We start from the raw sequence: 12168 nt of genomic DNA, 5'->3' as shown, positions 1-12168 counted from the left end.
GCCACGACACCGGGGATAATTTCCCTGCTCTTTCCCACATTACAACAGTGACTACACCTCAAAAGTACTTCATTGGCTGTAAAGCACTTCAAGACGTCTGGTGGTCATGAAAGCACTATATAAATGCAAGTCTTTCTTTCTCAAAATAGTGCCATGGGATCTTTTACATCCACCTGAGAGAGCAGACGGGGCCTCAGTTTAACGTCTCATCCGAAAGACGGCACCTCCGACAGTGCAGCACTCCCTCAGCACTGCACTGGAGTGTCAGCCTAGATTTTTGTGCTCAAGTCTCTGGAGTGGGACTTGAACCCACAACTTTCTGACTCAGAGGCGAGAGTGCTACCCACTGAGTCACAGCTGACACTAAAGAACAAGCAGTTCTGACAAAAGGTCATTGACCTGAAACGTTAACTCTGTTTCTGTCTCCACAGATGCTGCCTGACCTGCTGCATATTTCCAGCATTTTCTGTTTTTATTAAAGAAACGAGGGAGTGATTGCTGACAGGAAGAATGTTGGGTCGTCCTGCGCATGCGCAACTCCCTGGCGGCTGAGGCGAAACACCGACTCGCCCCCACCTGAGCCGCGCACACGTACCAGATGTTGCGGCTCCGCATGCGCGCCCGGTGTTCTAACCGCGGGATTTTGTGCACTGAGCATGCGCGTTGTGGACCGATCGGGACGGGCGATTGTGGAGCAGGAGGGAGAGCGCGGGGGCCATGAGCACATTGGCGGGACTCAGCGTCAACAGAGTGCTTTCTGGAGCGCCGGGGCTTGTGGGTATTACAGCCGCCATTACTGCTGATCCTTTCAACCAACCTGTGCAGCAGCTGGGGCCTGAAAATCAGCTTCACTGCCCCTTGGTTTGGAAAGGGGAACATTAAACAACAGTTTGTCTCTGATCCTTTTCTGATCTCAATTTACAGGGTTATAGAAGTGGAGCAGTTACAGGCGGGAAGCTCAGACCAAACATCACGTCAAGATCTGACAGAGTCGCTCGATTCATTAGGACCTGAATATCATCGGCCTTTGCACATGGAAGGAGAAAGCAGCGATGACAAACTGCACACGTGTTCAGTGTGTGGACGCGGGTTCAGCCGATCGCCTGACCTGGCGAGACACGTGCACCGTCACACCGGGGAGAAACTGGGTAAAGGTTGGGATGGTGGGAAGGGAGTCAGTTCCCCGTCTGCAATAGAAGTTCAACGACACAGTCACACCAGGGACTGTCCATTCACCTGCTCCGTGTGTGGAAAGGGATTTGTTCGTTCATCCCACCTGAAAACACACCAGCGAGTTCACACTGGCGAGAGACCATTTCAATGTCCTGACTGTGGGAAGAGTTTTAAAAGCTCCAGAGATCTGAAGGGACACCAACTTGTTCACACTGATGAGAGACCATTTCAGTGTTCTGACTGTGGGAAGAGCTTTAAAAGCCCTCAGGAGCTGAAGGTACACCAGCGAGTTCACACTGATGAGAGATCATTTCAGTGTCCTAACTGTTGGAAGAGCTTTAAAAGCCCCCATAAGAACATAAGAAATAGGAGCAGGAGTAGGCCAATCGGCCCCTCGAGCCTGCTCCGCCATTCAATGAGATCATGGCTGATCTGATCCTAACCGCCAATCTACTATCACAGAACCATCTCCTGAATCTAACAGAATTAGACACACGAAATAGGAGCAGGATCAGGCTACACGGCCCCTGGGCCCGCTCCGCTACCCACAGGGCCATGTCCGATTCGAACCTAGACTCATGTCCAAATTCCTGCCCGCTCCCCGTAACCCTTAATTCCCTTTACTTCTAGGAAACTGTCTATTTCTGTTTTAAATTTATGTAATGATGTAGCTTCTACAGCTTTTTGGGGCAGCATATTCCATGGACCTACCACCCTCTGAGTGAAGTAGTTCCTCCTCATCTCCATTTTAAAAGAGCTGCCCCTTATTCTAAGACTATGCCCCCTAGTTCTAGTTTCACCCATCATCGGGAACATCCTCCCCGCATCCACCCGATCCAACCCCTTCACAATCTTATATGTTTCAATAAGATCGCCTCTCATTCTTCTGAACTCCAATGAGTAGAGTCCCAATCTACTCAACCTCTCCTCATATGTCCATCCCCTCATCCCCGGGATTAACCGAGTGAACGTTCTTTGTACTGACTCGAGAGCAAGTATGTCTTTTCTTAAGTATGGACACCAAAACTGTATGCAGTATTCCAGGTGCGGTCTCACTAATACCTTGTACAACTGAAGCAATACCTCCCTATTTTTATATTCTATCCCCCTAGCAATGAAAGCCAACATTCCATTGGCCTTCTTAATCACTTGCTGCACCTGCATACTAACCTTTTGAGTTTCGTGCACCAGGACCCCCAGATCCCTTTGTACTTCAGTACTTTCCAGTTTCTTGCCATTAAGATAATAACTTGCTCAACGATTTTTCCTGCCAAAGTGCATAACCTCACACTTTCCAGTATTGTATTCCATCTGCCAAATCTCTGCCCATTTACTTAGCCTGTCAATGTCCCCTTGCAGGTTTTTTATGTCCTCCTCACTCACTACTTTCCCTCCCATCTTAGTATCATCTGCAAACTTTGATATGTTACACTCGGTCCCCTCCTCCAAATCGTTAATATAGATTGTAAAGAGTTGGGGACCCAGCACTGACCACTGCGGAACACCACTAGTTACTGATTGCCAGTCTGAGAATGAACCATTTATCCCAACTCTCTGCCTTCTGTTAGATAGCCAATCCTCTATCCATGCCAGAATACTACCCCCAATCCCGTGATTTTTTATCTTAAGCAATAATCTTTTGTGTGGCACCTTGTCAAATGCCTTTTGGAAGTCTAAATACACTACGTCCACTGGTTCCCCTTTATCCACCCTATACGTTACTTCCTCAAAGAACTCCAGCAAATTTGTCAAACATGACTTCCCCTTCATAAAACCATGCTGACTTTGTCCTATTAAATTATGATTATCCAAATGTCCTGTTACTGTCTCCTTAATAATGGACTCCAAAATATTACCTACCACAGATGTTAGGCTAACCGGTCTATAGTTTCCAGCCTTCTGTCTACTGCCCTTTTTAAATAAGGGTGTTACATTAGCAGTTTTCCAGTCTGCCAGGATCTTTGCTGAGTCCAGGGAGTTTTGGAAAATTATTACTAATGCATCCACAATCCCTACCGCCACTTCCCTCAAGACCCTAGGATGTAAGCCATCAGGTCCAGGTGATTTATCCGCCCTGAGTCCCATTATTTTACTGAGTGCCACTTCCTTAGTGATTTTGATTGTGTTTAGCTCCTCCCCCCCTATAGCCCCCTGTTTGTCCAGTGTTGGGATATTCTTAGTGTCCTCCACTGTAAAGACGAATACAAAATATTCATTCAGTGTTTTTGCCATCTCCATATTTCCCACCATTAATTTCCCGGTCTCATCCTCTAAGGGACCAACATTTGCTTTAGCCACCCTTTTTCTTTTTATATAACTATAAAAACACTTACTATCTGTTTTTATATTTTTTGCTAATTTACTTTCATAATCCATCTTCCCTTTCTTAATCAATCTTTTTGTTATTTTTTGCTGTCTTTTAAAGTTTTCCCAATCCTCTATCCTCCCACTAGATTTGGCTACCTTATATGCCCTTGTTTTTAGTCGAATACTATCCTTAATTTCTTTACTTAGCCACGGATGGCTGTCTTTTCTTTTACACCTTTTCTTCTCAGTGGAATATATATTTTTTGGAAGTTGTAAAATAACTCCATAAATGTACACCACTGATCATGTATCGTCTTACACTTTAATCTATTTTCCCAATCCACTCTACTCAATTCCGCTCTCATACCTTCATAGTCTCCTTTATTCAAGCTTAGCACGCTTGTTTGAGATCCAACCTTCTCACCCTCTAATTCAATATGGAACTCAACCATGTTATGGTCACTCATTCCAAGGGGATCCTTTACTAGGACATTTTTAATTAATCCTGTCTCGTTACACAGGACCAGATCTAAGGTTGCTTGCCCCCTGGTCGGTTCAGTTACATACTGCTCAAGAAACCCATCCCTAATACACTCAATGAACTCATCCTCAAGGCAGCCCTGCCCAATTTGATTTGTCCAATTAATATGATAGTTAAAATCCCCCATAATTATAGATGTTCCCTTATTACAAGCCTCAACTATTTCCTGATTGATGCTCCGTCCAACAGAGTTGCCACTGTTTGGAGGCCTATAGACTATGCCCACTAGTGTTTTTTTCCCCTTATTATTCCTTATCTCCACCCAAACTGTTTCATTATCCTGATCTTTTGACCCAATATCATTTCTCTGTATTACAGTGATTCCTTCCTTTATTAACATAGCCACCCCACCTCCCCTTCCTTCCTGCCTGTCCTTCCTAATTGTCAAATACCCTGGTATGTTTAGTTCCCAGTCATGATTATCTTGCAGCCATGTTTCCATAAAGGCCACAAGATCATACCCATATGTAGTTATTTGTACCATTAACCCATCTATTTTGTTATGAATGCTACGTGCATTCAGATAGAGAACTTTCAAATATGTTTTGTGACACTTAGTTCCTGCTTTTGCCCTTCTTATTACTTTACCTTTTACTCCATACCTTCTGCCCCTTCCTGACACGCTCTGGTTTTTAATTTCCCCACTGCTACCTAAGTCTATGACCTTCTCTGTTGTCATTTTTATTATTTGCTCTCTAGGAACCTCCCCCCCACTAGTTAGTTTAAAGCCCTCTCTACAGCCCTAGTTATATGATCCTCCAGGACTCTAGTCCCAGCACTGGCCAAGTGAAGCCCGTCCTAACGGAACAGCTCCCTCCTGCCCCAGTACTGGTGCCAGTGTCCCAGGAAGCAAAACCCATTTCTCCCACACCAGTCTTTGAGCCACGCATTTAACTCTCTAATTTTATTTGTCCTAGCCAAATTCGCTTGTGGCTCAGGTAATAATCCAGAGATTATTACCCTTGAGGTTCTGTTTTTTAATTTGACTCCTAGCTGCTCATACTCCTTTAACAGAACCAGCTTCCTAGTCCTATCTATGTCGTTTATACCAACATGGACCATGACAACTGGATCCACCCCCTCCCACTGCAAGTTTCTTTCCAGCCCAGAGGAGATGTCCTTAACCCTGGCACCGGGTAGGCAACACAGCCTTCGGGACTCTCGCTCTCGGCTGCAGAGAACTCTATCTATCCCCCTAATAATACTATCCCCTACCACTACAACATTTCTATTTACTCCCCGCTCTTGAATGGCCTCCCGTTCCACGGTGCTGTGGCCAGGTTGCTCATCCTCCCTGCAGTCCTGCTCCTGTCCCCACAGGGAGTAAGAACCTCGAACCTGTTGGACAAGAGCAAGGGCTGCGGCTCCTCCAGCTCTACCTCTTGGATCCCTGTACCTGCCTCACTCGTAGTCACACCGTCCTGTCCCTTACCATGGGCTACATCTGAATTAATTAACTTCATAGGTGTGACCACCTCCTGATACACAGAGTCCAGGTACTTCTCCCCCTCCCTGATGTGTCGCAGTGTCTGAAGCTCAGACTCCAGCTTATCAACACGGAGCTGGAGTTTCTGTAGCAGCAGACACTTGTCACAGACGTAATCACCGTGAGCCTCAATGGGTTCCACTGGCTCCCACATCTCACAACAGTAACACATCACCTGCTCCATTCTATGTAATTAATTAAATTTTTTATTGTTAGTTATGGACACCCTCTGCCCGATTTTAGATGCTAGTATCCCCTTTAATTAATTGGATTTAAATTAAATCAATCCCTCTAATTACACCAGTTAAATGGTTTACCAACAGTCACTCTGCACCAGAAAGGCCTTATTAACTACAACCCGCAGAGTTAAAGTTTGAAAAGAGCACCTAACACCCCACTTACCCTAACTCACACTTACCCAAACTCACAGCACTCTCTGCTGACTCACACTCAGTGCTTGCTCGCACTAGCCTGGTCTTTTTATACTGTTTGTTTGTTTACAGCCAAATGAGTCACCCCTGCTGATTGGTTAGAAAACTGGTTTCCACTGCGTGCTGTGCCAATTTACTCCTACAGCCGTGTAACCTTGTTTTACTCTTCTTAAACCAACAGAATCCCAAATATTTAACTTTTCCCCTTTACTTAAACTGCTTAAGTAATCTTATCAAGAATGATTTAAAGAGAAATAACAATTAAAGAACTCTCACACTTACCCAAACTCACAGCACTCTCTGCTGACTCACAGGAGCTGAAGCAACACCAGCTGGCTCACACTGATGAGAGACCGTTTAAATGTTCTGACTGTGGGAAGAACTTTAAAAGCTACGGGGAGCTGAAGAGACACCAGCGAGTTCACACTGGAGCAAACCCCTTTAAATGATCTGACTGTGGGAAAGCTTTAAAAGCTTCCAGGAGCTGAAGGGACACCAACACCTACACACTGGTGAGAGGCCGTTCACCTGCTCCGTGTGTGGGAAGGGATTCACTCAGTCATCCCACCTGTTGGAACATCAGCGAGTTCACACTGGAGAGAGACCCTTTAAATGTTCTGACTGTGGGAAGAGCTTTAAAAGCTCGAAGAACCTTAAGAGACACCAGCATCTTCACACTGATCATAGAATCTAACAGCACAGAAGTAGGTGATTCGGCCCATCATGTCTGTGCTGGCTCTTTGAAAGAGCTGTCCAATTTAGTCCCAAACCCCAGCTTTATCCCCAGAACTCTGCAAACTAGTCCTCTTCAATTACATGTCCAATTACATTTGAAAGTTCCTGTGGAACCTGATTCCAGCATCCTTTCAGATGGTGCGTTCCAGATCTTAACAACCCTCTGTGTGAAAACAATTCTCCTCATTTCTCTCTAGTTCTTTTAGCAACTATTTTAAATCTGTGACCTTTGGTCACCGACCCACTTGCCAGAGTGAACAGTTTCTCCCTACTTGCTCGATCAAAACCGCTCATCATTTATGCCATCTTGGTGGAGGAAAGACAGACCGGTTCCACCTGTAGCACGGCGCATGCGTGGCCATCTTGGTACAGGAACAGAGAGTGGGCGGGGCTTCAGGGTCCCAGTGACCAGGAGAGACAATCATTGACTCGTTGATTTTATTCTCACTCTACACACAGCGGGTGTAGAACTGAACCCAACCAGAGTAGAGGGAGGGGGAAAACTGGGAGTGGAGGAAAGAAATGTTGGAGATGGTGCGATGGGTTTGGATTTCAGCACAGGGAGGAGGGAGAGTGTGTGGGATGGGGATTTACAGCTTTGGGGGAACAAGAGAGGAAAGAATGTTCCATAGAAACTAGAATTGTCTGTTTTGAATTTCTATCCTGTACTTACAGAGATAACTTTTGTAAACTCCTTTTACAGGGTATTAGAAGGGGAGGATTTACAGACGGGAAACTCAAACCAAACATCACATCAAGATCTGACAGAGACACTCAATTCATCAGGACCTGAATATCATCGGCCTTTGAATGTGGAAGGAGAAATGTTTGTCTGTTCTGTCTGTGGGAAAAGATTTCAAACATCAGTGTAACTGGAAAAGCACCGAGACACACACACCTGAGTGAGAGTGTTCCAGAGCACTGACTGTGGAAAAAGCTTTAACCAGTTACACAACCTGAAAAAACATTGCACTGTTCACAGCGGGGTGAAACCATACGCGTGTTCTATGTGTGGACGAGGCTTCAACTGATCGTCCAACCTGGATAGACACAAGGACACCTGCACCACGGAGACACCGTGGAAATGTGGGGACTGTGGGAAGAGATTCAATTATCCATCCAAGCTGGAAACTCATCAGCGCACTCACACCGAAAGGCCGTTCACCTGCTCCATGTGTGGGAAGGGGTTCGCAGAGTTATCCAAACTCCAGATACACCAGCGAGTTCACACTCGGGAGAGGCTGTTCACGTGTATTGAATGTGGGAAGGGATTCACTCAGTCATCCAGCCTCCATAGACACCAGCGAGTTCACACTGGGGAGAAACCGTTCTCCTGCTCCATGTGTGGGAAGGGATTCGCAGTTATCCAAGCTCCAGGTACACCAGAGAGTTCATACTAGCAAGAGACTGTTCACGTGTATTGAATGTGGGAAGGGATTCACTCAGGTATACCATCTCGATACACCAGCGAGTTCACACTGGGGAGAGGCCGTTCACCTGCTGTGTGTGTGGGAAGGGATTCACTCAGTCATCCCATCTTCTGACTCACCAACTTGTTCGCACTGTTAAGAGACCATTTAGATGTTCTGACTGTGAGAAGAGCTTTAAAAACACAAGCGACCTGCTGACCCACCAACACACTCACACTGGGGAGAGACCATTCACCTGCTCCGTGTGTGGGAAGGGATTCACTCAGTCATGCACTCTGCTGAGACACCAGCGAGTTCACACTGAGGAGCGATCTTTCACCTGCTCTTATTGTGGGAAGGTTTTCACTTGGAAGTCTAACCTGCTTAATCACCAGCAAGTTCACACTGGGGAGAAACCACTCACCTGCTCCGTGTGTGGGAAGGGATTCACTCAGTCATGCACTCTGCTGAGACACCAGCGAGTTCACCAGTGATTGCAGAGGTTGGATTCTGCTGTTATTGCTGCTGTTAATCACATCCAGGACTGAACCATGTTCACTCTGGCAATTGGGCTTTGTTTCTGCTGATGTTAGTAACTAGAATAACTGGGCTTGAGATTAATATTCTGGACAAATCTATATATATAAATCGGTACTTCTGTCATTCTGTCTATCTGTCTATCTGTCTGTCATCGCGTGTGCGTTGCGGGTATGCATTCGAAAGTTACAGGGCGTACCTACGCGCGCGTTACCTCCAAAGAAAGCTTACACTTCCGAGACAGTTTTAAGCGTATTTACGTTTCGGCCGGGCTAAAATTGCGCCCGCGGTATCCCAAAAACCTTCAACATTCCGCTCATTAGCATCTCATTATCCGCTCATTAGCGACAGAGTGACCGACAGAGTGACCTCGAGCTTGACCAATCGTACGCCGGGTTGCTGGCGTGTGCCGCTGGGCCAATCGGTGCGTGTGTGGCCGGGCTTTATCGTTCTGAACCGAGGTGAGTCGCCGCCATCTTGATTCCAAACTTTTCCTTTCTTTTTCCCGCTTTCTGCGTCTTAAAAAAAAACGTTGCTTTTAAAACACATATTGTTTTTTTAAAAAATGATTTAGAAAGTAATTAACTTATCTAATCTCATTAATTTTCCTACCTTTCCCCGTTTTTCCAGGTAGGCCTAGAAGCCTCGGCGTCTCCTCCGCACCCACGCCCGAGCTAGGCACCTCCCGGCCCCACTCGAAGGCTGGAGGGCCAGCCTCAGCCCAGCGCCGCTAGGGTGCGCGCGCAGCAGGAGCTGAGACCCGCTGTCTCTCTCTGGCTGGCTGGGGGGCGGGGCTTGCTGAGCGTCCAGCGTTACCCTGGCAACCGGGCCCGCCGGACGTCTCGCGCAGCCGCAATCGGCGGTCTTCACCTCGGGGGGGGGTGGGGGGGGGTCGGGGTCGGGGGGGGTCGGGTCGGGGTCGGGGTCGGGGGGGTCGGGGTCGGGGGGTGTCGGGGCCGCGACCCTCGGGCGGGGGGGTGGGGGGCCGCGCGCGCAGCAGGAGCAGCTGAGACGCGGCGTCTCTCTCTCTGGCTTGGTCAGCGTCACGGTTACCCTGGCAACCGGGCCCGCCGGCCGACAGTCTCAGCTCCTGCTGCGCGCGCAATCGGCGGTCTTCACCTCGGGGGGGGGGCGACCCCCGCCCTCCCCCCTTCCCCCCCTGCCCTCCCTTCCCCCCTCCCTACCTTCCTCCCCCCCGCCCTCCCTTCCCCGCCCCCCCCCTCCCTCCCCCTCCCCTCCTCCCCCCTCCCCGCCCTCTCCCCTCCCCCCCTTCCCCCCCCTCCCTCTCTCTCTTCCCCCCAGTCGCTCTCTCTCTTCCCCCCAGTCGCTCTCTCTCTCTCTTCCAACAACAACATGCCCTCGAAAAAGCCTCGGCACCGCCGGGCACTTCAGCTAGTATTAAATAAATCAGCTTTGTTTCAAACACACAGTGTGTCTAATATTTGATTTCTCCATGATAAGAGGAGATTAATTGATGTTCTGTTACTGACTGTTCCATTTTTGGGCCTTTTCTTACTCTGAATTATTTCAGTTCTCATCTAGTTCACCTTCTACCGCATCAAACCCCAAACTTGTTCCATTTGTGTACACGGCTTGTGGGTGTCATAGACTGAACTGTAGTGTCTCAGTTTACACTCATCTGAAATTCCTTTGAACCGCCCCTTTACAGAACTACCTTGCATAAGATTTGAAATCTGTTATTTTCTGTTTCATTTAACATCTCTTGGATCCGATTAAAAAAAAAACTCCACACATACTGCATGTGACAGCCTTAGAAATGTTCTGATCTTTGTAATTGTCATTGCTGATTTTGATTGTCTCTTTGATTTAATCTCTTGTTAATAACATACATTGCAATATTTCGTTAATCGAGATAATTGTTTCAAATACTTCCTTTATCAAGTCTTTAGCTCCTCCATTGATCCCTGTCAATAATCCTTGGTCAGGGGCTGGGGTTAAGGTGTAGGATTGGGGTTAGTGGTTGGAGCTCGTGGTTATTGGTTAGGATTGGGGTTAGTGGTTGGGGCCAGTGGTTATTGGTTAGGATTGGAGTTAGTGGTTGCGGCCAGTGGTTATTGGTTAGGATTGGGGTTAGTGGTTGAGGCTCGTGGTTATTGGTTAGGATTGGGGTTAGTGGTTGGGGCCAGTGGTTATTGGTTAGGATTGGGGTTACTGGTTGGGGCCAGTGGTTATTGGTTCGGATTGGGGTTAGTGGTTGGGGCTACTGGTTATTGGTTAAGATTGGGGTTAGTGGTTGGGGCCAGTTGTTATTGGTTAGGATTGGGGTTAGTGGTTGGGGCTAGTGGTTATTGGTTAGGATTGGGGTTAGTGGTTGGGGCTCATGGTTATTGGTTAGGATTGGGGTTAGTGGTTGGGGCTAGTGGTTATTGGTTAAGATTGGGGTTAGTGGTTGGGGCCAGTTGTTATTGGTTAGGATTGGGTTCGTGGTTGGGGCTAGTGGTTATTGGTTAGGATTGGGGTTAGTGGTTGGGGCCAGTGGTTATTGGTTAGGATTGGGGTTAGTGGTTGGGGCCAGTGGTTATTGGTTAGGATTGGGGTTAGTGGTTGGGGCTCGAGGTTATTGGTTAGGATTGGGGTTAGTGGTAGCGGCCAGTGGTTATTGGTTAGGATTGGGGTTAGTGGTTGGGGCCAATGGTTATTGGTTAGGATTGGGGTTAGTGGTTGGGGCTAGTGGTTATTGGTTAGGATTGGGGCTAGTGGTTGGGGCCAATGGTTATTGGTTACGATTGGGGCTAGTGGTTATTGGTTAGGGTTGGGGCTAGTGGTTATTGGTTAGGATTGGGGTCAGTGGTTGGGGTAGTCAATTGGAGGTTAGGCTTAGGAGTTAGTGATTAGGGTTCGAAACCACTATTAACAACACCAGTGTTAATGGACGCATCTTTTTTCATTTCATGCTTTTTAACCTCACACAGATGAGTCACAAAACAGCCTCATGAATTGTTCATTCAAGGAACCATCTTTCTGGCTGGAGCCTGATTTTTCCCCTTCTTTCACATCTCTACAGTTCTCACAGAAAAAGGCATCAGTGCCACGTGCTAGTCAGAGTAGAAATAGAAGGATATTTCAGATGAATACGTGGCTGGAGGAATGGTGCAAGGGGGAGGGATTCAAATTCCTGGGACATTGGAACCGGTTCTGGGGAGGTGGGACCAGTACAAACTGGATAGTTTGCACCTGGGTGGGGCCGGGACCGATGTCCTGGGCGAAGTGTTTGCTAGTGCTGTTGGGGAGGGTTTAAACTAAAATGGCAGGGGGTTGGGAACCTGAGCAGAGAGACAGAGGAAAGGGAAACAAGGATAGAAGCAAAAGACAGGAAGGAGAAAAGCAAAGGTGGCAGTCAGAGAAATCAAGGCCTAGAAATTCAGTGGGTTGTGCCAGCCGCTAACGCCATAAAAGGGCAATATTTCCGGCGCTAGACACTTAGCGCCTGAACGCAGTCCGATCTGCGCCGACGCCCAAATTCAGTTGACATTTAGCGCCGGCGCAAAGTGTTTGCGCCCGCTCAGGTGCACGCGCAGCTTATGACGT

The 12168-nt window shown here is 47.6% G+C and overlaps 2 protein-coding genes across 2 annotated transcripts in view; one reads left to right on the top strand and one right to left on the bottom strand.

The window, feature by feature from the left end:
* The window catches only part of LOC147118699 (uncharacterized), a 77392-nt gene extending 67917 nt beyond the window's left edge, over positions 1–9475 (top strand). The window contains exon 3 of the mRNA XM_085984545.1: positions 8142–9475. Coding sequence (XP_085840671.1) covers positions 8142–8576 — 435 coding nt within the window. The 3' untranslated portion in view covers positions 8577–9475. The remainder of the gene's footprint in view (positions 1–8141) is intronic.
* LOC147118698 (uncharacterized) overlaps positions 1–12168 on the bottom strand; it is a 163056-nt gene that overhangs the window by 18333 nt on the left and 132555 nt on the right. The window lies entirely within an intron of this gene.

Source organism: Somniosus microcephalus, chromosome 4 (genome assembly GCF_052327205.1).
Source record: "Somniosus microcephalus isolate GS21.2 chromosome 4, FLI_Smic_1.0, whole genome shotgun sequence".
Taxonomy (NCBI): Eukaryota; Metazoa; Chordata; class Chondrichthyes; order Squaliformes; family Somniosidae; genus Somniosus; species Somniosus microcephalus.
This window is presented reverse-complemented; position numbering and strand designations above follow the sequence as displayed.